The sequence below is a fragment of the Dermochelys coriacea genome, chromosome 7, assembly GCF_009764565.3.
Source record: "Dermochelys coriacea isolate rDerCor1 chromosome 7, rDerCor1.pri.v4, whole genome shotgun sequence".
Classification (NCBI taxonomy): domain Eukaryota; kingdom Metazoa; phylum Chordata; order Testudines; family Dermochelyidae; genus Dermochelys; species Dermochelys coriacea.
In genome coordinates, this window is record NC_050074.1 from 30,031,174 (window position 1) to 30,053,787 (window position 22,614).

A 22,614-nucleotide genomic window follows, 5' to 3' on the forward strand; every position below is an offset into this window, starting at 1 on the left:
CTTAGCATGTAAAAGAATGCACCATATGTGCTTTTTAAAGGCCATCCTGAACAATTCCTCTTCCCTACTGGCATTTACAACCCCTGCCAGCAGAACCATGTGTCTCCCTTTTCCTCCATTCGGTTTTTCTGATTTTCACAAAATCAAAGGGTGCTGTCCATGGATGCCTAGAACACTCCCTGGAATTTTGGAATCTATTGGATGTAGCATTCTAAAGCTATCGCAATGCAGGCCAAGAGAAGTGTTATTGATTTGGGTGTAAGACCTCACTGGGCTTGGCCAGTAAAGCTGCAGATACAGTTTTTAGTTCGGCTGTAATTCTACAGGCTTTGCACCCAAAGATTTCAGAGCACTTTGCAAAGGATGGCAGTCAGGAGCCCCCTTGACAGATGGGGAAGGTAAGGTACAAAAAGGTGAGATAAATGACCTGCTGAAGGTCTCAAAGGGCAGGATCTGAAGTGGGAACAGAACCCAGAATGTCCAGTTCTTATAGCTACAGGCTACTTTCAGAATGTGAACACAGCATGAGTCAGAACGGTCCAAGCTGCACAAGCCTGGCAAGAGCCTAAAACCACAGCTACAGGAGGTGAGACTTTGCCCCACTTTCTCAGACTAAAATGTTAACTATGGGTCCTAATGACAGCAACACCAACATTAGAAGCGGGAAAGTTTGATTTTGAAGATCTGGACAATATATTGTGAATGGATTCTCGTTCTGACGGCTCAAGTGTGCAGAGTGTAATGTGTGGTGGAAATTCTGAGGGCATCCATCTCCCCCCCGAGTAACCAACCACCCAAGTATCCTAGCTAAAAGGCTGCAGACATAGTGACACTGCCTGAATTAAACCCCGAGCTACTGAAAGGAGGGGTTAATTTCTTCATGCCCTTTCAAACACAGAAAGCAGCTGCACAGATTAACCAAAAGTGATTCAGCCCTCAACCTCCTCTCCAAGTGCTGCAGGGAATCCCCACAGGGCATCACAGCCGGAGATCTGGATCAGTCTGGCTCTCTCAGACAACGGGGGAGAGAGACAGTGGTAGGGAATGTGTGTCAAGCATGCCAATGATCTCTTGCAAAGCTGACAACCTGAACGGTAGGCAACAGCAACAACTTTCAGCGAGACTCATTACGGGGGAGTGGGAAAGAACAGCTCCCGGGCATCACCTGACATACAGCTGCAGACATCGACACTGGCAGAGAAAGGTGCACAATGACAGCTTTGGTTATACATTTATTGATGGTGCAGGGCTTACATAATGTTAGCAGATCAGTAAGCAGTGGACAGGCCAATGTTCATTCCTCATGCGCCCAATTCAAGAGGATCACCAGAAAGACCACAACAAGTTACATCTGTAACAGCATTCACCTAACTGGAGCAGGGACAACACTGATCTCCTAGCATTCCTCAACACCACCCATGTTCCAGGCCCCTCTCTTGTCCAAGGGCTGGGTGCATAGAGAAAATCTTGTTGCTTGCTTGTTTCCCCAGATCATCTCTCGGCTCCAAACTCTCTACAGAGAATGATCCTGCCCAGGGTCTTCATTTTCTGGCTTGGCTGCTGTAACCGTCTCCCTTCTGGACTCTCTGACACGCCCCGTGTCCCACTCCACATCAGGAAAAGCACATCTGCTAAGATCACGAGCTTGATCTGACCCTGTCACTGGCTCCCCTTTCTCCACCACTACCTTTGACTGCAGAACACTGCTCACTCTGCTCCCTGCCTGCCTGTCCTCTCCACTCAACAGCCTGTCTGGCCACTTCCCTTCCCCGACACACACCAGGTCTGCATGTGGCTCCTCACCCAGGCCATTCCTCTGCCCATCAGTCAAGTCCCTCCTAAGACCTGCCTCTTTCATGACACCTTAGAGAAAATTGCTCTTTAAACATCCGGTTTGATTTACATCCTTGCCCTGCTGGGCTGCTCCTCACTGCTTGAATAATGTCAACTCACCCTCACCCCCTGCTGCTTTGTTACACCTCTCCCCCCCACCCCGACCACCACCACCACCCACACACATCCCACCTCGTTGTAGCAGTCCTGTGTCAGCACTTTCCTGTGCTGGGGCAGGAGAGATTGCCTGGAGGGCAGATTGTTCTGGAGGGCAAGGACCTCTCATGTTAGAGATTTCCCCTAAATTATACACATCTTCTAGCTCTGACATAGAGCTCTTCATCTGTCAATTGCAGTGTGCTTTACACAAGTGGGCATAGCCTCATTTTCAGATAGGGAAACTGAGGCACCAGGCAGGGAAAAAGTCAGCAGGAGACCAGGCAGGCAGCAGCAGCGACTAGTTAGCTTGGAACCCCTCCCCCTGCTCCCACATGCAAAACACACCACCTTCAGCCGCTGACTGGGCACACTGACCTGCAGCTTCACAGCGATCACCACCGAGTTTAGGTCCTTGTCCATCTCCTTCAACATGATAAGCTTCTTCAGGGTCAAGCTGAACAACCTGTCAGGAGAAGAGAAAGTGTCAGAAATAGAACTGAGCAGCTAGGAGATGCAGGAAGAGATGAAGCATTCCTGAAGCTAAACAGGGAATCAAAGGTTGTAACATGCAATCCACTCATGGCTTTCTATTCCATCAGGCAGCTCTAAAGAGCTTTGCGCTACAAGCAGACTGGAGTAGACACTCCCCAAGGCTGTCTACATGCTCTTGTGCATTTCTGTGGTGCAAAGATTTTCCCAGCTATGTGCCTGGCCCGTCCAGCCTTTTGCAATACAAACAGCGCTCAGGGAAAGGAAGCTCATGTGGGAGTCAAGCCACACTGCAGCTGACCTGCTTTGAACTTATGATCTTTGACGGTAACTCAAACCTGTTCCATTCAGTCTGAGCCTCTGGCAGTTCTGGCCTTGGTGTAGAAGTTACAGGGTGAGGTGCTATGGACTGTGATAGGTAGGAGATCAGACTAGAAAAGAACAGGCCTTCTGGCCATAACATCTATGGACTGCATTAAATGCACGGAAGACACATAGGTCAACATACAGGTAAAGCTCTGATTATCCAGAGCCAGGTCTCGGGGGGCCATTCCAAACCTTTGGGTAATGGGGGTTTTGGTTACCAGTGATTTTCACTGGTTTACACTGTCTGTGTGCTGTCATGAGCAGGGGGTGGTGAATGCAGGCCACACATTAAAGGATCTTTGAAAATAGATTTCAAAGGACGCCCATTGTGAGAGACACTTTGTACTTTACCAACAGCCTGATCTGTCCCAGAAAAGTCGGGAGATCTCCTTTCACTGAGCAACCAGCTCCACACCCACATTATAGTGGGTCTGCAGGTTTGGGGGGAAACCTGACCTGCCAGTCACTGCCAGGAAGGGGTGCAGCCTAGGCCCCAAGGACCTTCCTGCTCTGTGGAAGTTACCCGCTTGGCTGACTGACAGAATCCTCACAATCTGCTTCTAGAAAAACTCAAGACAGCTATGTACTGCAGAGCTCAACAGAAACAGGCGCGTTTCTCCACTGAGCCAAACCCTGCACCAGCTCCTGTAGCAACATTCTGGGTCTGTGGACCTCATTATGCAGAGAAAGGAAACCTTCGGGTAGCTCAGATACACTCTCCTCTTTTCCCTCCTATTAAAGTCCTAAGATCCATTCCTGTGGGACCCCGATGGCAGTATGGACCTGGGCAGGGAGACTGCCTACAGACAGAGACTGAGTGGCATTGTCAATTGTGTCAAAGTGACTTAGGAGCACAAATCCCATTTCAAAGAGCACATCACTTGGGTGCTCTGAAAATTCCACCCACTAACTGCATTCTCTGTACTGGAGGGACCAGAGATTGGATCAAAGGGAAAAAACTCCTAGTAGATCTCCCACTAGGACACATTAGCCACATAACCTTTCCACTGGGTAGACCCCAGGGAGACACATTAGCCATTTGAAAATGGCAGGCTAGGAGGTGCTCTCTCCCTTTGATTCTCGTTTGAGAAGGCTTTCAAATGGCAGGACAGCTTAGGGTCAATCTTGAGGGCTGGCTCTGGACAAAGGACCTCTTTGGGAAACGAGCTACAGTGCGCACAGCCCCAGGGCACGTCTAGGGGCAGAGAGAGCCATGAAGACTCCAAACGTAGTGGAGGGGAGATAAAGAGGCACTTCCTTCACGGTGCAAACGCATATTCCATGAGAGCGGTGGGGACCAGATCCAGGTGCCAAGTGGCTGAGACGGACTGACACTGCCAGAGATGCTGCCTTCTGTGCTAAGGATAGTGAATAACCGCAGGGATCTTTCTGCGCAGGACAGGTACTGTTGCACCTGCCTCTGGAGGCAAGAAAGCCTCCTTCCCAGCTGTCCAATTAGCACATGGTAAATGGAACTCTTCACTCTACAATGTCCCTTGCTCATGGAGGGAAAGCTGAGCCTTGGGCTCCAGCCACCTCTACCATGCCTCCTCTCCAAGGACCAAGCCCCAGGACTGGGCACCCAACTTAGATGGACGTTACAACCTTTGGGGGAGCCAGCGAGTGCTCTCGAGCTTGCATATGTAAAGGCATCACTACTCAGCCACCGGAGAGGTGACTGCAGAAAGGCCCCTCTTGCCAGGGAGCACTGGAAGTGCCAAACTCGGAGCAGTGCCGTTAGTCAGACGGACACCATCCCCGTTTGCTCCCAGGAGCAGAACTGTGTGCGTGGCTGGCAGATTCTTCTGATCAGGACACAGCAGTAACTCCTCCATGTGAACCCATTGGGGAGCATCTGCCACTGCTGTCTCTCAATGGTCCCCCACTGTGGCAGCCCAAGAAGCAGTAGATGGGGATGCCTTCCTCCCAGGGTTCCTTTCACAACAAGCCCTTGGTGAATACTCTGGAAACAGTGGCTAGAGCAATAGGGAAACCCCATGCTGAAAATGCTATCTTCCTAAAGTAAAGTACAGGGGACTGTGCGGCATCGATAAATGGCAATATGGAGGAAGCGTCCTTCTCATCTCTAGGCAACAGGGAAATCCCCTGGGTCGGCTGGCACCTGAGTGGATTCGGGGATTTTGTGTTAAGGCACTTGACGAGGAGCTAGGAGGTCTGGGTTCTAGACCCCGCTCTGCCGCTGGGCAAGCTTGAGCAAATCACTTCCCTTCTGTGCCTCAGTTTTCCCACCTGTAAAATGGGAGTAACAAGACTTCCCTATCCCACAGAGACAAGATGCTCAAATACTTCAGGATGAATCCCTATTACTCAAGACCAAGCCAGTGGCTCAGTCACTAGACCATGGTAACTTAAATGCCATGGTTTTGTAGCTGTGCATCCTTAGATTTCTATCAGATTCAAGTTCTCATTTGCAGTTTTTAGTGACTACTTTGCTAACTCCTCAGATCCATACTTGAGGAGTAATGAAGTCCCAGGACACACCAAAGGCAGCACCTTCCTCTTTCAGAGATGAAAGGGAAATAGAAGGCTGGAAGGAAAAAACAGGTGCTTTTCAGAGTCCCTTACACCACCACCTTCTCTCTCCAGGCTACATCACTGCAATAGAAGCCCACCCAAAGCACTGCTATTAGACAGGAAGCCAGCAGCACGACAAAAAAGGAGGAAAGGGAAAAAAAATGAGTCAGGAGGACAAAAAAAGTTTGCAGGGCAGATGGCCCCACCTAGGACTCTTTCAGGGCCGAGTTCAAACAGACGTGAAACCCAGGTTGAGGCCTCACAGCTGTCTGACCCCCATCACCACTGGATCTGAGCACCTTGCCCTCTTCAATGCAATAGATGTTAACCTGCACCCATACCATGAAAACGGGAACCATCGCCTCTTTGCCGAACTTGCTGACCCAACTCTCAGCGGCATGAAGCCTCAAAGTTCTCTCCTGATCAACCTTTGACCTGATGTCAGAGCCAACACCACTAACTTTTTTGCTAAAAGGTTAGGTCTGTGCTATTTATGGACAAACTAAGGAGGCCAGACCAGATGAACATGTAACAGGTCACCATGTTCTATTAAGAAAGGTGGGGGTCACCACAGCTAGGAAGTTAGGGGAGATCAGCCCCAGGGCCCTAATCTGTAGCAGAGCCAAGAACTGAACTCAGATTTCCCAAGAGCAGTCCCGTACTTTACATCCCACCAAGCCCGGGCAATCTCTAGCAGTTGGAAATAAAGAAGCAGAAGAGGAATAAAAGGCAGGTGGAGCTAGAATTGGTTAATTGCAAAGAGAAGCCTCTTGAGATGCAGCCTGTGTACTACCAGGCACATGGTAAATCATCCACGACTCACTGTTCATCTGTACAGATGACTGCACCTGTAACAGTAGCACATGCCACAGCTCAGGAAGGAGACAGGTAAGTGCAGAGGGTTCAGGGAGGAATAGCTTTATTGTGAAGGTGAGAGAAACTAGGTAAGGACCTGCTGCTAGCTTACAGCAAACACATCAGGTGCTGACTGAGGAAACAAATTGCTGCTTCCACTTCCAAAACAACTTTGTCTTTCAATCAATGTGACCCTTTTAGAGCCACAGGAGCTAAGTGGAGCCCAATGTGGGAATATCTATTGTTATGTGCACAGCTGCTGAGACAGATAAGAGGCCAGCACAAGGGAACTCCAAACCAGCAGCCTTTTTGCATAACATGGAACCTCACAAATGCTCAGTACAGTTGCATATATTCTACACTTACATGGGAACTGCTGTTGTATGGATTTCCACATGCTCTGAGAAAAGTTAAAAAACAAAGGCAATTCCTAGGCAAAAAAGCTCTGTTAAAAGGGAGTGTGACAGGGTCGGGCCAGATGGCTACAGCAGAGTGATTTTTTCATGTTTTAGTATGTTTATTTCTACAACCATGATGGCTAAAAAACCAGTATTTCATTTCAAACAAAATTGTACAATTAGGAACCACTGAATGTTCCCCACAACACAGTTTTTTAACAGTTGTAACTTCTTTTCTTCCCCCTCACCTACTAAGGATAGATTGCACAAAGAAGAACTTCTCCGATAGATAGCAGTACATTAAGCTGTAACAATCTGCTCATCGAAGGCAGATATATTAGCCCCAGGTTAAGTAGGTCCCTTTTCCCTGAGTAAGGTAACAGGGAAGGTTCCAGAACAATCAGGAACTTTCTGGAAACAATTAAGGCAGACAGGCTGATTAGAACACCTGCAGCCAATCAAGAAGCTGCTAGAATCAATTAAGGCAGGCTAATCAGGACATTTGGGTTTAAAAAGGAGCTCACTTCAGTTTGTGGTGTGTGCGAGGAGCTGGGAGCAAGAGGGCTGAGAGTGAGAAGGCCTTCTACTGGAAGACTAAGAAGTACAAGCATTATCAAACATCAGGAGGAAGGTCCTGTGGTGAGAATAAAGACGGTGTTGGGAGGAGGCCATGGGGAAGTAGCCCAGGGAGTTGTAGCTGTTGCACAGCTGTTACAGGAGCCACTGTAGACAGCTGAAATCCACAGGGCCCTGGGCTGGAACCCGGAGTAGAGAGCGGGCCTGGGTTCCCTCCATCCCAACTCCCTCCTTGATACTGGAGGAGTTGAACTGGACTGTGGGTTCCACCCGAGTGGATGGTCTCTGGCCTGTTCCTGATCCACTAGGTGGATCAGCAAAGACTATGGGGATTGTTGTTCTTCCTTTCCCCATGCTGGCCAGTGATGAGGCTAGCTGAGTGAATGACAGATTTGAGCCACGAAAGTGGCTAAACTGAGGCTGCCGTGAACCTCTGAGGTGAGAAAATCCACCAATAAGTGCAGGACCCACCAAGGCAGAGGAGGAATTTTGTCACAGTAGATAAGGTTGAGCAGATGCACCCTAACCATTACCCAATACTGTCAGTGAGCTCCCAGCATATGGAGAGTTAACAGAAGATGTCTTACTCAGAAGAATGATCAGTGCTGTCCCCAGAGGAATCAGGCAGGATTTGAGGGGTGGGGGAGAGCGCATTGTTCTTGTTTTCAGATGCAAAGGATAAAATCTTCAGACTTGGGAGTCTCTAGTTAGCCAGCTCAGAAGTGGCCTGTTTTTCAGAGTTGCCCAGCTGCCATTAAAGTTCGGCCCCCTATCAGCCCCACATTGCAGTTTGGAACGAGCTGCCCCTGGGATCTCAATCTTGCTCTCTCCATGTCTTTCAAGTGCTTCTACCTGCACTTCTCCTGGAATGGAACCGGGGGTTTCACCTCACTTTAGAGAAGATCACCAGGCTACAACACCCCCTGTTTACCAACCATATTACTCAGCCAGCCCAAATGGCTTTGGGTCTGGCTGTAAACTTCTCAATGGGAGCTTGTGACCAGTAAGAATCAGCAGTGACTCAGGATAGCTTCATTAAACCTAAGTATGATTTATTGATTCATAGAAACTTAAGCTGAGAGAAACAGGGCAGACTGTCATTCATAGGCATGTAGGACACAGAACAGCAAGGGCCCTCCGGGGTGACCAAGTCCAGTTCCCTGCTGTCGCAGCCAACCCTGTCATAGAATCCCATTCATAAACGTCATTTCAAAATTCCTTTTTCATCCCTGGGCTCCTGGGCCTGGTCCAAACTAGGTTACTCACTGGGAGGCCAAGGTTGGACTTCACAGCAGTAGGTTCCGTTTTGTTCTGTAACTACCAGTGAATAGGTGGGAATTAGAATTGTTAGTCTCATCTGCCTATGTGCTTGCTAGTGTCTGTCTATATGAGGCATTTGTGTGGAATAGCTAGGGTGTGAATTTGGAGCGTAAGAGCTATTTCACACTAACTCCCTGCGTGGACACTCTTATTCCACACTACAAATGCCTTTGTGCACTTCAGCTTAATCCACTAACCACACAAGGCATGAGTGTGGAATAAGAATGTTCACTTGGGAAGCTAGTGCACAACTGCTATTGTGGGCTATTTCCCTGGGTTGACAAGCTTTCAGCATCTGCTGGAATTTACCCCTCTTGATCCCATAACCCCCAACACAAGAGCAAACAAACAAGGATATAATTTTCATAAAAATACTACAAATATCGACCACATTCTTCACATCCCATATATACACTGAGCAATGGGGGAGGTAGTTGGGATTTTTTGAGTCTTTCATGACTACACCCTCAGAGAGAAAGAACAGTGTTCCAAAAATACCCTCGGATGAAAAGGAGTAGCCAAAAGCAGGCTCATCTACTGCAACAGGTCTACAGGAGTCACTGCCGCCTTATGATCAATAGTTCTGAAGGTGGACCTAACTAGTTCAGCATGGACACCCGATTTTCATCTCCTCTCCAAGTGAAGATCATCTACCAGTTCTCCAAGCCATGCCCACATCTATTCCCAGATAAACAAAATCTAGGAGTTCTGAAGTCGTTTAGACACAGCAAGATTTTCTTGCCACAATGCCAAGAGATACCTAAGATTACAATGGAGGAAGTCACAGGTCACTTACAAGACATGATTGCAAGTTCAGGGAAAATTACTACTCAGGTGACAAACCAGGCCACCTCATGCATTACACTTCTTTAGCCTAAGCCACCCCACATCAGCCAGGAAGGTAGGTGATTGACTAGGACTGCAAATGTGAATTGTGATCGTTCAGAATCCTCTCCCCATCCCTCTAAGTTTAGAAACCATCCTGGAGTAATAACCTCACTTTCCTCACATGTGCCACAGGGGGAATGGGAAAAGGATTACATATAATAAGAGACAACTTCCAAAGGAAGATCTATGATATGTTGCAAACCCAGGAGTTTCTGATGTACCGGGGGCTGCTGCAGGAATCCATTATTGTGAAATCTTTTGGGAAACCATACAGCTTTGTCAGGCAGAAAACTATTGCTACAGAGTTCCTGAAAGAGTTCCAGTCAGTGTCACTGAAGCTTTCACAACTTAGTCACTCGGCTCAGGAACGAGACAGCAGGCCTGTACGGGATTGTTCTGCACTTGGTTCCCATGAACAACCCCCTGAAAGCTACCAGAGTTGGAATACAGGTCATAAGAATAATGCACTTAGTTCTTTACCAGCTTTGTCCATCACCTCTCCTCTCACCCCAGCTCCTTGAACTTAAAGTATTATGGCACTGAGGAACTCGGCATCCCTGGGAGGGAGGGGGCGTCTCCAAACAACCTAGGGTAGCTGGTCTCAGGGGTTAAGCAGCTTCCCTAGGTCTGTGGCAGAGCTGGGAATGCAACACACCCCTTACTACCCAGTCCATTGCTTTAGCCATGAGATATGGCCTCCTTCTCCTTATAACTTAATAGTGGCAGCAGAGGACTGAGGGGCTGGATGCCTGGGTTCCATTTCTATCTTTGCTACCGACGTTCTAGTATGACCGTGGGGAAGTCACTGCAGCTGGGATTTTCACTTTTGGGCTCTTTGAAAGGCCAACTTGTGCCTCAGTTTACCCATCTTTCAGCTGGGTAATGTCCATCTCATAGGCACGCTGCCAGGCTGGAGCAATTGCTGTTCGTCAAGCTCTCTAAGACCTCGGAGTGAAAGTTACACTGCTGTTTGCATAATAAAATATTAGAGAGGCTTAGCCTAGAGACACTTGATCATTGCAGTTCTTCAGTGCTTGGAGGCATGGGAATAGTTCCTCCCCCTGCTTGTTTGTGTAACACACTGGGCCTGTTTACCTCCCGTGGGACTGAACACCAGACCTTCAACGCCAGCCCCTGGAGCTAAAGGAGTCACTTTGCGTAAGTAGCAGGCTCTTATTCTCAATGGTGGGGTGGAGCCAAAATATCTCCAGGCACCTCTTTGGTCAGGACTTCCCCTAATGGCAGCCTTTGAACTGCTCTGGCCAATTGGTTTCCTGCTTGGTATTTAATACAGCCAAATGCAAGGTCACACATCTAGGAACAAGGAATACAGACTATGCCTATAGAACGGGGCCTGTATCGGGGAGAGCAGTGATTCTGGACAGGATTCAGGGGTGATTGTGGGCAAATAACTGACCAGGAGCTCCCAGTGCCACGCTTGGCAAAAAGGGCTAATGTAACCCTTGACTGTGTAAACAAAGGGGTAGTGAGTAGGAGCAGAGAGGGGATTTCACCTCTGTATATAGCACCTGGGAGACCTGCCCTGGAACAGCAGGTCCAGTTCAGGGGGGTTGCATCTTAAAATAGATGTTGAAAAATTTGGAGGTGGTGTAGAAAGGAGGAATGGAAACGTCTGACTCCAGGGCTGGAGAAAATGCCTTGGAGTGAGAGACTTCAAATGCTCAAAGAGAAAATCAAAAGGTGACTCAATGGTGTCTCTTTATGGGGAGAAAATGCAGGATACTCACAGGCTCTTTAACCTAGCAGAGAAAGGCAGAACAAGAACCAATGGCTGGTAGCTGAAGCCAGCCAAATTCAAATGGAAAATAAAGCATAAATGTTTAACAGCCCAGCTGATTAGTCACCGGAGCAACCTGCCAAGGGAAGTGATGGATTGTCTTCAAATCCAGCCTGGCTGCCTTTCTGGAAGATGCTACAGTCAAACACAAGTGCCTGGGCTCAGTACAGGAGTGCCATACAGGAGGTCAGACCAGATGATCTAATGGTCCCTTCTGGCCTTAAAAACTATTAATCTTGATATTTTAGGGTAGCCAGCTCAATAGGTAGGAGGGATACATGTTTCCTGATGTGGAGGGAAAGGCATCAATTGGTCTATATTACATCAGTCTGTCTGTGTAGCATGTGGACACATCTTAATGCATGCAATCAAACTGGGATGCCCAAAGCATCTCACCAGCAGCCAGAGGACTGCACCGAACATGTGTAACTCTAGTACCCTAAATACTCGCAGGCCAGAGGAATTAATTGCAATAATTAGGCTTTTATTGAACGGTGGCTAAATTGAGCCTCTCTCACACCTTTTTGTCACGCTAGTTGGGATGTCAGAGTCCCTGCAGAGCTCTGGGGTGCAGCATTACTGGTGGACAAGTGGGGACATGCTGCAGCATGGGTTTCACTGGATCTAATGCTCTTCTCCACTAGCTAGAGGAAAAAGCATTTGAAAAGGAAGATTTCTAACCAGAGGAGTATGGTTCTGGAACAGCCTTCCAATAGGAAGGTTATTTGTCCCCGTTGCAACTAGTTTGAAGATGGAGCTCGACACGTTTCTGACCAGGATTCTCTGATGAGGTTGTCTGCAATAGCAAAGACTAGATTTGATGACTTAGTAGGCCCATTCTAGTCCTATGTTCCTAAAAAGGTCACCTTCATACCAGGCAGTTTTAAACAAGCAAACTAGTAATTTTAGAGCCTCTTCTGTTTACCAGTTCCATAATAATTAGCTTCTAGCATCTCACTGCTAGATCTCAGAAAGACAGACAAGGACTGGCGCCCTTGTACAGATGGGGAAACCAAGGCACAGAGGCTTGTTAGAGGTTAGTGGTAGAACCTGGAATGGAACACAGGTCTCCAGACATCCAGTCAGGCTTCATGTCATCTCTAAGTCACTCACCACTCCTGAAGTAGGGAAGGATTAGCTATCCCTGTTTTACATGGGGGAAACAAAGCAATGATGTAACTGGTAGAAGTCTGTGGTAAGGCCGGAAATGGAGCCCAGACCTCAAGTCCCGTCTTTTAACCCCAAGATCAGCCTTCCTTTCTTTGTGCTTAGAGAAATAAACAAAAACCAGACCAAGTTCAGCTCTGACCTAAAAAATATAGTAAGCAACATACTTGTCTTCACACTTAATTAGGCCACTAGCTGGGGACAATCTTGGCACTCTGGCTATTTTCCTTTGAAAATGGTGAAACTGGTGCATGAATATGGAAGGGCTGGAATTCAGCCAGTAATGTTTAAGGGCAGCTGAAAGTTAAACAGAGCATAAGCAAATCAGAAAAGGGTTTCAGGAAACTGCCACTCTCTATGATAAACAAGCTAAATACTGATGTACAAAGGATAACCAGAAGCAAGCTTCAGACACAGAGATTTCACAGGCTTTATTATTACAACGCAGTGTATAACAATCATGCAGGGTGCATGAGCAAACTAGTATTAAGGCCTGGCTAGGAGGAATCTATGGTGGTCGGGTATAGGAGACACGTTGGTACTCAACTCTTCCCACTATCCCAGAACACCTACACAGACAAACAAAATCAACATGAGCTCCCAGGGTGATGCTTGGCAAAGAGGGCTACTGTGACCCGCATCAGGGAGGGAGCTACCTTTGGATACTGCACTAGTGGGAACAATACTTGAGTACTGCAGCCAGTTCTCGGGGCCACATTTTAAAAAGGTTGTTGAAAAACTGGAGAAGATGCAGAGAAGAGCCACAAAAATGTTCTGAGGGCTGAAGAAAGTGCCTGACAGGGTGAGACTTACAGCTCACTCTTTTGGCTTATCAAAATGAAGACTGAGAGGTGACTATTACAGTGCATAGCTACCTTTATGAGGAAAACAGAGCGGGTAGCAAAGGGCTCTTTAAGCTAACAGAGAAAGGCAGAACAAGAAGCAACGGCTGGAAGCTGAAGCCAGACAAGTTAGAAATTGAGGCACAAATTTTTAACAGGGACAGTGATTAACAATTGGAACAAACTGCCAAGGAAAGCGGTGGATTCTCCATCTGCTGGTGTCTTCTGATCAAACCTGACCGCCTTGCTGGAAGATGCTTTAATCAAACACAAGAGACTGGGCTCAATAAAGGGTGAAATTCTCTGGCTTGGGTTGTACATGACGTCAGATTAGAGGATATTGATGCCCCCTTCTGGTAGAATTTAAGGCCAATCTAGATACTTGAGGGGGTTTCCAAGATTTTAATTCTCAGAGCTCCACATTCCTTCCCAACTCCACCATAACTCGCTCCTATTTTTCATTCTGCTGAACACACTTTGCAAACCCCTGCTCTGGTTAAATAATCAGCAATAAGAGAGTTAATGGTGATGTTCAACATTTCACCATTAGGCCCTTTAACTAACACCTGCCTTGAGATTAATGAGAGCATCATGTGGAGCTCAGAGCTACTGTCACCTGCTAGCATGCGGAGACAGCACTATACCTGACTATGCTCGGAGAGATGGGTGCCTGAGAAGTGCTGCTGTGGTCTACCAGCTCCTTCTGACACACACATACTAGCAGAGTGCCTAGGATGGAAGGCAACAGACAAAGAACTCCATTTCCCCAGGGATTAGCCAATGTGATCAGACAGAACACACAGAGCCAAGAGGCTCTTGCTGTCTGAAGCCAGTGGGGTCTTGTGTTTGTTTGTTTAACTCAGTACAAGTTGGCACTTGTCCCATTCAGCCAGCTAAGGAAATCCACAGGCAAGTCTTCACACACTCAGTTGCTGGCGGTGAGCAGCTTTTTCGGTCCCATTTGCATGGAAAAAGGGAGGTCAGATGTGCAAACTAAAATAACCAAAGTAAAGTCAGACACTTTTGAACACCTTGATTTATGATTCTTGCTTTCTCTCTCGTGGTCATGCTACTGTACAGAAAAGTAGAGGCGTGAGGCTTCCTTAGTACTGCTATGGATGCTAACATATGCCAAGCATATAAAGATGACTGACATACAGAAACAACACCCACTGTGAAGGGCCCTATCTTTATCCCAAGAGCCTTTTACCCAGTCCTTCTATGTGTCAGCAGCTACTGAAGACAGGAAAAACACTATGTTTATTATAATAATCTCATATGGCTCTTCCTTTTATGTTGATTTAACATGGTTAAAATGTTACCGTTTAGAAGAAGAGCTACTGGTTTCAGCTCTAGCTCAGTAATAGGCTGTGTTAAAATAAATCTTCCCCAGCTTGATCATTATCTGGTGTCAGCAGGATACAGACAGATTCAGTTCTTCCCAGCACGAGCAGTTGAGCAATGCACACAAACTCACTGGGGATTATCTGAAAATACAAGAAGAGCACAAAAGAGAAACATACTGTTCCTCTGCAGGGGTGCCCAGCTGCTGTATGCAGGCGGCGTAAACTGAGCACTATGCAAGGACAAGAGACACAGGAAACCATCACACATTGCTACATTCTGCTCTGCAAGTGAGAGCCCAGTGATTGGTAAGGGTGCTTCTTTTTAAATGTATTTATTTATTTATTTGCTAGGGAGAATTGAAAGATGCCACCACTACGAACAAGCCAAATCAAGTCATTACTGCTCGTTGGAAAGCATTCAGAGATACCACAAAATTCCAAACAGAACAGTCACACATAAGGTACCTGATCCGTTTAAGAGAAGGGACCTGCACACTCCTTTTGTAGTGATTTGTACAACAGTAGCAGTTAGAGGCCCCAGGCAAAGGGATCTAGACTCCTGAGTCACTTTGGTACTTTGGAAATATTTACTTTAAGTCAGGGATCGTGCTAAGCTAAGTCAATAAAAGTCATTCTCATAACTGGCTGAAGAGTGTCTGCGCAAGGAGTCTGCAGGGACTTCGTTAAACTGATGCACCTTGTGTGTTTAGACAAGGCCTTTCATCTGAAGTGACCCCCCCTCCACCAATGTAGAAAACCACAGGGCCACATTGGTACCCTGTGCTTAGTAGTGACCCAGAGAAAACAGAAGCATCTATTGCTGGTTACGGCACCAAATAGTGAGCAAGGACCCACGGTTCCATTCCTCACTCTACCACTGTCACTATGTGACCCTGGGCAAGTTACTTCCCCTTTCCTGCCTCAGCTCCCATCTGTAGAACGGTACCTTCCTTCATGACATGCTTGGAGATCTCCAGATGAAAAGCACTGAACGAGCAGCATGTATTATCAATGAATCACCACTAACGCACCCAGCAGGCCTGCATCTCCAGAGCCAACAAGAGGTGCAGCAATGTTGGATACGCCTGTTTTTCATGAATCTCTCTGGGAAAGCTGTGGACGAGGCTACATATCCGAGATCTGACTGCTCTGAGACATCACAACTGCTCAACTCCATGGCTAAAATATTCCATGATCTCTGCGCGCCTTCCATTCATGCTACTATCCCTATTTTCTCCAGCCTGTCTCTTATAGTCCTAACTGCCTTCTGCTGCTATGATCTCCAGGAGCAGCTAAACAGAAAGAAATCTCCATATTACCTGAACACATCCTTAAATGCACAATGTCACAACTAGCACGGAAGACATCATACTGTAGCAAAGCACCTGAGATAAAGAGAGGTGTAACCAGTAAATCTTTCCCGTTATTCTGCCAGGCAAAGCTTATTGTGTATGTGAGTGACCAGGCTGCTGTGGAAGTGTTTGTTTGAGGATTCCTTTAAAATTGTTTCAGAGGAAACTGAACAGCCCCAGATAATAGTAGTTGTGTATTCCATCTGTTTCCAGGCAAAAGTAATGGAGCGAAGGAACAAGACAAGACATCACTTGCCGTCATCTATGGCTTTATTAAGAATTATGCCAACTGTCTTCCCAGAAAAAAAATCCTCCTGAACTTGCAGTAATGGCAGCTGATCACCCGTTTAGAAAGCAAAGCCATTTTTGATATCTACAGATCATTAGCATAGTTGTTTTGCATAGTGTTGCTAACTCAGGATTTCATCATGCTATTCAATGTTCTGGAGTCACATTAGTTTGTGACAATTTTGGCTTTCAAAAAGCAAAGCTTCATGGTTATGGCAAAAAGCTTGGAAAATGCGACACCCTAAAGCAGTATTTCCCGAACGGTGGGCCCTGACCTACCAAGTTACAGGAAGGTTCTAGATGGGCTGCCTTAGGCAAACATACATTTGTCCCAGCCTGGTAAAGTGCAGGGGCTTAGAGAGCACATCCACCCTGTATTCACCCTGTAGCAGTGGTTTCTCCAGGCTCCTGGCTCTGGGCATTATGACCTGTACACAAGATTGCAGTGTCACTCAGGCCAAACCTAGTGGTGCTGTGATCCCATGCACCAGGTCATAATGCCCAGGGCGAAAGGCTGGACCCAGCATTGTGGGAAAGGAGCCACTGCTGTGGGGTAAACTCACTTTCCAACCCCACCGGAGGCAGGGTGTGTGTGTGATGCGGGGTCATGTGCCCACTCAGATTTGCTGCTTGGCTTGTACTGAACATACTCAATGACACCACTGACGCCGGCTGCCCTCACTCTGCCCCCCCACTATTGGCAGGCCTGGGTCATCTCTGAACCCCACCATATCCCCGACATCCCTTCCACATCAGGCCGGAGTTAAAATTGCAGTGCCAGAGCGGAGGGTGCATATATGTAATAGCATGTTGCAAAAAATGACAAAATGCAGTTGGTGGGTTGCCTTAGTACTGTTTGGGAGCCAGTGCCCTAAGAGAGCCTACCATGTATTTTAAAAAACCTCAGGAGTTTGGAGAGCCTGAATCATGATCTTTGAATGCTTGGTATTGGCAGCAGTGTGTGGAAGAGCACTGAGGCCCCAGTCTAGGAGCCTAGGTGCTGCACAATCACACAGAAAGACAATCACTACTCAAAAAGTCAAATGCGCAGAAGTCCAATGCCTGGGTATGGCAAGAAACAGGCACACCGAATGCAGACTGCAAGCGGCATGTGACTGACAACCAAGGCAGATGTACAAGAAGGACCATGAACAAAACAGACACCATTTTAAACTTGCTCCCCAGATCTGAAGGCAGCCTGTTGGAATGAAAGGGAGAGGGTTATTACAGGTTGGGGGTGGGGTCAACAAGCCATTAAATCCATAATTTTGTACGGATCATGAACAAAAACAGAGATTCAATTTACTTTGCAATTCCCTTTCATTAAGCAGCATTTAATCACATGTGAAGAAGATACCCAGGACCCCACATAGAAGCCTCATCAGCTAATGAGGAGACTCACTATTCACAGATCCTTTTTGCTTTGGAGGCCTATAAGGCAGCACCCATACAAACTAATGCTAGTAGCAATAGCTTCACATATCCACCACTGGAATGGAATTTAATTAACTCTTAGCTTCCAGTCCCATTTTAAACAACTCCAGAAATCTGCACCACCAGTTTGCGTGGCTCTCTCTCTGCTCTGCTTGGTGGTTTGCTATTTTTCAGATCTAGGGGAAAGTGAACTAGCAACTGTGAATGCTTATGGAAGTGCCACAGAGACACCCTGATTGGTTCTTTAGTATTATTTATTGGTACTGTGGTTGTGTCCAGGCAGCCCAGTCATGGACCAGGACCCCACTGTGCTAGGCACTGTACAAACAAAACAAAGACAGACCCTGACCTAAAGAGCTTACAGCTACTCTGTACATAAGAAATATCTTTATTGTACTATCAGATGTAGTCAGGTTTGGTTTGTGGTTGCAGTTAAAGCAATATGACAACAGACAAAGATCTAAAAAGATCCAATGGCTGGAAGAAGCAGCTATTCAAGTTCAAACTACAAACAAGGTGCAAATTTTTAACGTTAAACTTCCCAAGGGCTGTTGTGGATTCTCCGTCACTGGCAATTTTTAAATCAAGACTGGATGTTTTTCTGAAAGATCTGCTCTAGTTCAAAGAAGAATTAATTCAGTGAAGTTCTATGGCCTGTTTTTACACAGGAGGTCAGACTAGATGATCACATCTCTTATTTATTTATAAACTAGGACTATATGACATACACAGAGACGGTGAATTTAGTTCTAGTATAGCCTGTGTGGGTGAAGCTGAACTAATCAGCTTTGTACATCTTTAATTTCTCTGAAAATCAATTCTGTAGACTTAAAAAATTCTTTAAGAACTACACCTTAGAGGTACATGTAATAACAGCCTTATATTTATATTGCTCCAGATACAGATACAGATACAAGGTCTTCATGAAACAGGAATCTGTTCAACTCTGAAAAGCAGCCAATTCTGGGGTGGAACATGGCAGCTGTTTAATAGTTCAGAGCAACACTATGCAACAGTTTTTAGGCCAGGGATATCACGCACAATTCAACTGCAGGATAAATCAGGGCAAGTAGAACATAGTTCCCTGATAAAAGGTTTCAGAGTAGCAGCCGTGTTAGTCTGTATTCGCAAAAAAGAAAAGGAGTACTGGTGGCACCTTAGAGACTAACAAATTTAGCTACAGCTCACTTCATCGGATGCATAGTTCCCTGAATTTGTCCAGGACAGCACAGCTAATGCTGTAATGCTCTAGTATCATGCCAGCCTCCCAATTTCCCAGTAAAGTTTTACTCAAGCGTTAACTACCTAGAGGGCTGGCAGTTTCATGGTTTCTCTAGCACAGTGGAGGGAGGCAAATCTCCACCCCTAAAGCCAGGGGAACCATGTTGGAAGTCTGTTTGCAATGTGAGCATTTAAATACATAGCTACAGTTGGCACTCCAGGGTGGGTAAGATACCTGCAGCCTTTGCAAGTGTTTAAAAGACCAGTCTTTGCTTTTTTATAAAACAGAGGCAGCTTGAATGAACCATCTCTTCACCTGCCAGCCAATCTGCCTTGCCCGCAACCAACGTCTCAGTGCTGGGAGGAATCAGAGGAAGTGCTGCTCGCCTTGACAACAGGAAGTCTGCCCTCTACCACTCCCATAGAAGAAAGGCTGTATGAATTCTTTGTCAATTTCCTATTTACCCGTCACAGCAACCTCTCCTCCCTACCTATAGCTTTCATGGGGAAAGCCTGCAAAGCCAAAGAACTCTCCAAGGAAAAAAGCTTTCCTGGGCAACATGAATTAACTTGATCAAAACCCCTTTCACCTAAAGTAGTAGCATTGCATAAGAGACTTCAGGAGTATAAAGTTTTATACTGAATAGACTGGAGTGGGAGGGGTGTGATAGACACACTTGGGCTTTGTCTAAGGTTAAAGCAGGCATCAGATTCAGGCTAACCCTGACAAGCATTTAACAAAGAGGAAAATGTTATTTTTTAAGACTACTGAAGGAAGCTTTTATATAAAAGGAAAATTACAGTCCAATTATCTTGTAAAACTTCAAACTGTTAAGAGGGTGGTCACAGGAATGAGCTCTTGAACAGAAGCAATTTTAATAGCTGCATTAACTCTAGCAGCCAGAGGAAAGAGCTCGCAAGAGAGTATTTGCTAGAAGCAAGATTCACATCCTCGGGACCTTGGGGTGCACCGAGGCTCTTTATTTGGAATAATTCTCCTCCTCCAAATATCTAAAGCTGCTTTCTCTAGCAGACGCCTGTCCTCACTGGCTATAAGGTTCTTTTACATTTCCAACTACTCACAGTAAATCATACTGGATTTTTGCAGAATGAAAATACATTGAGAAATGGAAAGTGGATGCCAAACCTGTGTGTGTGTGAGTGTGAGTGAGAGAGAGAGAGAGAGAGAGAGAGAGATTATATAACTGATTTACTACTCCCCTTGTAGCCACGAAATGTATATCAGTACTCTCCAGTTCAGCTCAAAGTCTCATCACTGGGATTCTGAGTTGACAAATGTTCCCAATCTATTATTTTTCAAAGCATGCATCCTTTCACATGTCAATGTCAGAAATACGGAATGGAGCCAGTGATCAATACTGGGCTGGGAGAAATCCTTCTCAGGATGCAGAATTATTTTCCAATCACTGGAAGTGGGACCAGGAGCTGGGTCTGCTCATTCACCTTGCTCAAAGACAGACTTCAGTCTTTGTATTTGGGGTATTTTGTGCAGATCAACTAATGCAGTGGTTTTCAACCTGCGGTCCGTGGATCCTTGGGGGTCTGCAGACTATGTCTAAGATTTCCAAAGGGGTCTGCACCTCCATTTGAATTTTTTTTAGGGGTCTCCAAATGAAAAAAAAGGTTGAAAGCCACTGACTAATGTTTCCCTTCCAAAACCAGGAAAGGAGAATACAATCAGAAATCCCCTGGCTGGCTTGACAGGACTGATAGCCCAGCACTGTGCAGCCGGGCAATTGTTCACGTGAGACTTTTTGTAGCAAGAACCATAAGGTACCTGATCAATAACCACTGTGAAGTGAAGGCATCATTCACAGAACAGACACAGCAAAGGTAGTACCTGCCACACATATCACCTACCCCTACCACTAGTCTACAGGAAGCAGATCGGAGTTCAGCCTTTGGCTCCTCTAACTAACCTGCGCCAATTAGCACCAAATATGTCTGCATTCCAAAGCTGCCATTCTCCCTGTTCAGAACCCCACCAGCTCATTCTACTCTGCCCACTGAACAGGGTATAGGCCTGCTTGCACGTTTTCCATTGGCAGGATCCTCTCTGTTAGGGCTGTGATTATTTACCCATCTATGTACAGCAGTACAGCCCCTAGTGCGGATGCAGTGACACCGGGATCAAAGTGCCTTATACCCACACAGTTTAATTCCCCTTCCCATACAGGAAAACACACACCCCTGAGTGACATAAGTTTCGCCAGCATCAATGATAGCGTGCACAGTGCTATGTCAGCAGGAGAGCTTCTCCCGCCAACACAGCTTCTGCTGCTCATTGAGGTGGTTTTATTATGTTGACGGGAGTGCCCTCTCCCATCAGCATAGAGCGGCTACACAGCAATCTCACAGCGGTGCAGCTGCATTGGTCTAGCTGTGCTGCTGTAAGATCACTAGCGTAGACATAGCTTAGTGTTTAATAGTTAGCTGTTGCCATAAAACTAAAAAAGGAAGCTCAGGACTAAAGATACTGGATTTTGGGCAGGCCCTATGCAAACAAGTGATATAGTTTTATTTGTTTACATTTCCTCAGCAACAGCAATGGTATATTTACACCCCCAGACCCCCTTACCTATTTAGCTTAACAAAAAGAGAAAGTTAAAAGGTGACCAGATTTCATTCATAAGTACCTAAGGAGGAGAAGATTTCTGGTAGCAGAGGGCTCTCAAAAAAAAAAAAAAAAAAAAAAAAAGACCCAATGGGAGCAAGCTAGACAAAGTCAGGCTAGAAATAAGGCACAAATTTCTCACGGGAAAGGTGACTCCCACTGGAACAAACTCCCAAGGAAAGGGGTGGATTTACGACCGCTTATTCTCTTCAAATCCAGCCTTTCTGGAAGATCTGCTTTAGTCAGACGAGTGAATGGGCTCAAGGTAACTGAGTGCAATTCTCTGGTCTGTGCTGTACTGGAGTCAGACTAGATGATCTAATGGCCCTTCTGGCCTTGAACTTCCTGAATCCATAAAGCAAGGATTTTGCGCTCCAGTGTGCTCAGACAGGCCAGAAGCCCAGTAGCCGTTTGCCTCACTGTGGCAATTCCAGAGCCAGAGCATGAAAAAGGAACAAGAAGTCAGACAAAAAAAGGCAGCTTCATGCTGCAACTATGCAGGCCACAGTTCAGAAAGGAAACACAGCTCAGCCTTCCTACCAAGTCCACCTAGATCTCAAACCCTTCCAACCGCTCGGTGTGCACGCTGCAAACATGGATCTAGGCTGCCTCCACCTAGCACACAAAGCACTGCAGGATTTGGGAGACAGCAAGATTACAAAGAGCAACAATCTGCAAGCCTTCATTAGCCTCTCTGATATAACTCATGGAGCAGGTGGGGAGGTTCATTGTAGGGAAATCTCATTAACTTGCCATCAGGAAAGTAACAACGGGCTAGTTTGTCAGGGCTGTCATAGTGGCAAGCTCCATCATTAATGAACGTGCAGCTTGCCACACCTTGAGAGATTCAGTGCCATCAGTTGTCATGGTAGATGACAGAGATGATCCCGAAGACAGACCACCAGTGGCCCAGGAGGATCAGGACATTGGAATGACACTAGTACAGCACGTAGGGCACTGGCTGCTTAAGTAATTTGTTATGACCTATCAAAGGAAACCTGCTCAACACTTTCAAAAGACAAGCCTGGGAGCTTAAATTCATAACTCTGATAGACACTAAAAATCATGTTCTGAACAGAGACCCTGGATTTATGGCTGATTACAACAATCTG

The 22,614-nt window shown here is 46.4% G+C and overlaps 1 protein-coding gene and 1 long non-coding RNA gene across 5 annotated transcripts in view; one reads left to right on the forward strand and one right to left on the reverse strand.

The window, feature by feature from the left end:
* LOC122461158 overlaps positions 1-21,154 on the forward strand; it is a 48,476-nt gene extending 27,322 nt beyond the window's left edge. The window contains exons 4-5 of the long non-coding RNA XR_006282928.1: positions 16,138-18,725; positions 18,851-21,154. This is a non-coding gene — a long non-coding RNA (uncharacterized LOC122461158). The remainder of the gene's footprint in view (positions 1-16,137; positions 18,726-18,850) is intronic.
* PACS1 (phosphofurin acidic cluster sorting protein 1) overlaps positions 1-22,614 on the reverse strand; it is a 107,750-nt gene that overhangs the window by 44,708 nt on the left and 40,428 nt on the right. For all 4 annotated transcript variants that reach the window (XM_043519525.1, XM_038409429.2, XM_038409427.2 and 1 more), the window contains exon 2: positions 2,368-2,455. In XM_043519525.1, the coding sequence (XP_043375460.1) occupies positions 2,368-2,455 (88 nt within the window). The remainder of the gene's footprint in view (positions 1-2,367; positions 2,456-22,614) is intronic.